Source organism: Malus sylvestris, chromosome 16 (genome assembly GCF_916048215.2).
Source record: "Malus sylvestris chromosome 16, drMalSylv7.2, whole genome shotgun sequence".
NCBI classification, from domain to species: domain Eukaryota; kingdom Viridiplantae; phylum Streptophyta; class Magnoliopsida; order Rosales; family Rosaceae; genus Malus; species Malus sylvestris.
In genome coordinates, this window is record NC_062275.1 from 32,211,680 (window position 1) to 32,216,665 (window position 4,986).

At 36.1% G+C, this 4,986-nt stretch overlaps 1 protein-coding gene across 1 annotated transcript; it reads right to left on the reverse strand.

Annotated features, from left to right (window-relative positions):
* Positions 1–324: 324 nt before the first annotated feature.
* LOC126606378 (probable xyloglucan endotransglucosylase/hydrolase protein 23) lies at positions 325–1,562 on the reverse strand. The gene is made up of 2 exons (XM_050273752.1): positions 1,217–1,562; positions 325–1,042 (listed from the first exon to the last, which is right to left on the reverse strand). The coding sequence occupies exons 1-2, from the start codon at positions 1,490–1,492 to the stop codon at positions 449–451; spliced, it is 870 nt and encodes a 289-aa protein (XP_050129709.1). The 5' UTR covers positions 1,493–1,562; the 3' UTR covers positions 325–448.
* Positions 1,563–4,986: the final 3,424 nt, after the last annotated feature.

Below are 4,986 nucleotides of genomic sequence, written 5' to 3' on the forward strand. Positions count from 1 at the left end.
GGGTGTCAAGAAAATTATGGTGAAAGGGGATTCTTTCAGGTTCTGATGGGGAGATATTCGACGTCTTGGAATCTAGTGCATATTATTGAATATATCAAATGGGTAGCAACTCAATTTATTTAGATCAACTGGAAGCACATCTTCAAGGAGGTCAATTTTGTTGCTGATGCCTTTGCTCGTCAGGACTTTTTTATTTAAAAATTGTCATATTGGAACCATTGTATTCCTCAATTTGCTCTAGCTGCTCTTCAATTTGATTATGTGGGGAACGGTTGTAAGCGTGGTTTTTCTCTTTAATGTTATGCTTCTTTTGCTTCGGGAAAAAAAAGAGTAACAATATCTCAATTAATCGAAGAATTGGTACTAATCCTACAACTTAATGATTAAAATATGAATGATTACACAAAATAATGAAAGAATAGATTATCCTAATTAATTATATTAAATTCTATGAAGCGGTGCATTCCACCGGGAGGCCTTGGGGAAATCTCTTGGTGTCAGCACAGTAATTGTAAATCATGTAGTTGGTCTGCACCCATTTCAGCCTGTCTTGGCTCGTAGAGTCCAAGTCTTGAGAAAGCCAAGCTCCATTGTTAGCATTACTTGAAGTTGCGGAACTGCAAGAGGAGGCTCCAGAAGTCCAGACGCAAGCTTCAGCACTGAAATTTCTGTAAGAGGCGGTGAAAGGAGCCTGGCTCCAATCGGTCTTCACAAGTCCTCCCCTCGTTGCCCAATCATCGGCATTCCACAGGCTCGAGTATATCCTCATCGGCTGGCTTTTCGGAAACGGAACGCCGTTCGACTCTTGGTTCTTGAACTCTCTGATGGGAGTTCCATCTACTGAGAATATAATGCGCTGGGAGTTCCAGAGGATGGAATATGTGTGGAAGTCGGCAGTTGGGTCAAACCAGAGATAGAATTGCTGCTCTCTGTTGCCTTTGCCTTGGCTGAAGACATTGGTGTGGAGAATGTAAGGGTCTCCACTTAAGTTCCCCAAGAACTCAAAGTCTATCTCATCCCATGTTGATCCTTTTGATGATAACTGCATGAATTAACAACAAAATTGATGTCACAATCAGTCAGAACAGGATTCAAACTCCGGCCGTTCCAAGAGAAAATGACCACATTGTTTTAGCTAACTGACCTAAACTCGAGTTTATCATATATATTAGAAAACTTGAAGGAAATGAATATTCGAAAATGAATGAAAACATACGTAGTAGGCTGTGACAGTGCCAGCGGAGTTTCCAGGGACAAGCTTGAGCTGCATGTCGATCTTGCCGAACAAATACTCGTGTTTGGATTGAAACCCAGAGCCGGAGGCTTTGTCGAGAGAAAGGGTAAGAAGCTCGCCGTTGTTGAGAATCTTAGCACGTCCGTCTCCCCATGTAATATCAAAGTCTTGGTTTAAGTCGGCAGCAGAGGCAGGAGCCACCACAAAGCTGAGAAGAAATATTGGTAACAGAATAAGCGTTGTAGTGTAGGAAGCCATTGTATATGTTTGTATATATGCTGATGAGTAGAGAAAGAACGTGTTTGTGTTCGTTATGGCTGACAAATTGTGTAAGTTGGCATTTATAGGGAGCAAAAGAGAAGGGGAGAGGAAAGAGTTGGGAAGGTCAGGTCGGTGGGAGTCCACTTTAATATTCAGTCAGCTCAGCCTCAGCTGTTGACAGTTGTTGCATGGCTTTGAAGATGTATTTCTTATTAAATATAATATTTAATACAGAGCACACGGTGTTTTGCGAGTGTCATATTCATTGGATGGGATTGGATTGGATGTTAGAGAATTTTATAGATGGAAATGATTTACCGCGTTGAGGATGAGGACAGTGAGCAGCGGGAGGGAGGCAGCAGGAGCAGCTTCCATTGCAAGCTCATCACCGCCAAAGAATATGATAAAGAATGAAAGGGGCCCTTGAAAAGTGAAATATATTTTCACGCGTTTCTTTTGCAAAATGCCCTTTTGTTGAAATTTGATGCGATCCCCCCGGGGAATCTGAGAAGCAGCTAATCTTTGATTGTTTTGACATGCGTAATACTTTAAATATTTAGGTTTGTATTTTTTGTTTATTACTAATATTACTAATAACTATAATTCTTTTTTCTGAAAATATGATTTTAGCCTTTTCAACTCAATTTTCTTCATATAAAATCCTACATAACTTTTTTACTCAAAGAAAACCCAATGACTAGGATTCACATAAGCAAATTCATTAATTTCATATTACTTCACACATTTTACATTTTTCACATGCCTAAAATACCCCTATTACATATTTGATGTAGACAATTAATTGTAAGGAGAGAGTAAATGATTTTGCAACAAGAGAAAAAAAAAGACATTAATGTGAAAAATTTATTGCATATTAATTTTTTAGAAAGGCTTTGAATTTTCATAAAACTATTCGATTCAGGTTTTTGCACCCTACTCTTGAATACTTTTGAATTTATCGTTTTTTTATTAATATATTAGAACATTGTATTTCATTATCTATATGCACATTAATTTACCTACAACAATTATACCATGAGTGTAATATAATATCTCTTGTTTACAATGATGCAAAATAATGTTTATACCAACAACAAAACGTGCCTAACTAATGTACTAATACATGGAAAATAATTTACCTATATTAAGAAGAAATGTAGTTTGATGCATAGTATTAACAACAATAAAACGTGCCTAACATATCTAACAACACGTGGAAAATGATTTACCTACAAGTTAGATAAATGTTATTTGGTTGGGTGTAGTATAAATTTTTTTAATAATTGGAAATATTAAATATAACTAGGTGTAGTGTAATTTTTTTTATATAATTAGAACAAATTAATTTACCTACCTACTATTTGAAATGTTCGTTTCTAATGATGCAAAATGTTCATTACCTAACTACAAATTAATTTCCAATAATTTACCTACAACAATTATACCATGGGTGTAATGTAATATCTTTCTTTACACTGATACAAAATATTGTATGTACCAACAACAAAACATGCCTAACATAAGTACTTGTACATGGAAAATAATTTACCTATAACACAAGAAATGCAGTTTGATGTATAAAATCAACAATATTATGTTACAACAACAAAACGTGTCTAACATATATAACACTACATAGAAAATAATTTACCTACAAGTTAGAGGAATGTTATTTGATTCAAAATATATAATATAGGTGTAGTATTTTTTTTAAATAATTGGAACAAACTAATTTATATACCAATTAATATGGTAAAATTGCTACAAAATATATCACAAAAAAAAACTACTTTTCTAGTTTGACATGGATATGGTTAATGCAAACACTTTTTACATTTTATTTCACTTTTTCTACTACTTTTAATTTGGCATAAATTTAGGAATTGGAAAATGTATCATAAAGTATGAGTGGCATGAGTGTAAATAAATTGTATTAATAGGTCAATAGTGCTCCCATATATTTGCAAATTTTAAATTTGAGCTTAAACTGGATCTTTAAAGATATATGGGTTTTTATCTAGAAATAATGAGCTGTAAGGGCCAAAATCTAAAGCACTCATTTTTTTTTAGCAATCGAAGAGGTGCGTTTCTACTTTATATTTTTTAATACATTCAATATTATTTATACTAAAAAATAGAAGAATGGGCTTATTAACAGAGGGTTTTTTCCGATCCCAAAATAGTAACAAGGGCCCATAGGAAGAAAGAAAGGAAGGCTTAAAGGAAGAAAGGGAGACCAAGGCCCATCAGAAGTGAAGGGACGATTTCGAGCGTTACATACAACGGCTTATCGGCAATGAAGCCGAGCACTTCCTCATATAATACTTTTCGACCACCGGCAATAAATTGGTGCACGACAACTTTATAGTGCGGAATCACAGGGACACATGGACATCACTACTCAAACATTAACTCCAAGTCATGTGACGGCTATCAGAGAAGACAAAATCTCATAAAGGGATGTAAAGGCTGATAGATTAGGTGCTCAAGTGTGGATTCTCACCAACTCCGGGGTCGAGCAAGGTGCTCAATACGCATTGTCACAAGAAAACATGCAAGTTGGCTAGAGCGAATATCACTTTGTCGCTACGTGTCGATTAAAGGATGGAGAGGCAGCTAGTAGGTCAAGTCTACGTATTAGACGCATTAAATGCAAAGACGGTGGAAGACTCGAGCCCAAGACTTGGGGTTGATCGAGGGCTTATATAAGGAGGACAATTACTCCTTAGAACGGGTCGGACAAAAAAAGAGAAAAAAAGGATGACAAGCACTATCTGTAACATTTCATTCAATATGTACGAGTGACTCAGTGGATGTAACCTAGTTTTGATGGGTGAACGACTTTGTTGGTAAGTTCTTATCCTTGTAATCCTGAGGCCACCAAAGTTCGACCACACGACAACACTAATCTTTGTTAACCTCCTAATTTGGAGTGTTAACAATTTGACTCCTTCTATGGAAAATGCATACAATTTGGTTGCGTTTTCTACCAGGAATGTCTAAAAATGCTCAGTTACGAGCAATCATACACACTCTCCTAAGTATCATGAAAGACAGAAGAACAAGAAAAATAGTGCTATCATGCGACCCCGAGGGACCCACAAGACGGGGGGAACTAGGCCTGGCAAACGGGTCGTGTCAGTCGTGTTCGTGTCGTTTTCGTGTAACACCTGTTATCTTAACGGGTCGTGTCGTGTCACACCTGTTATCTTAACGAGTCCTTAACAGGTCGGGTCACTTTACCCAACGGGTAAAGTGACCCGACCCATTATGACCTATTAAGAAAAATATTTTTTTTTTCTTAAATTTGCATATACCACACATCGTCACATAAATATTACTTCAAAACATTAAAACACATTTGTCGTTTAATTACTACATCTACACTCGAAAATAAGAGCCTCATAAAAAATACATCCATACACTACTAATCTATTACAAATATTAAATGTGCAAGGATATGCAAAATGAAAGCGTTTTTGTTTTCAAGG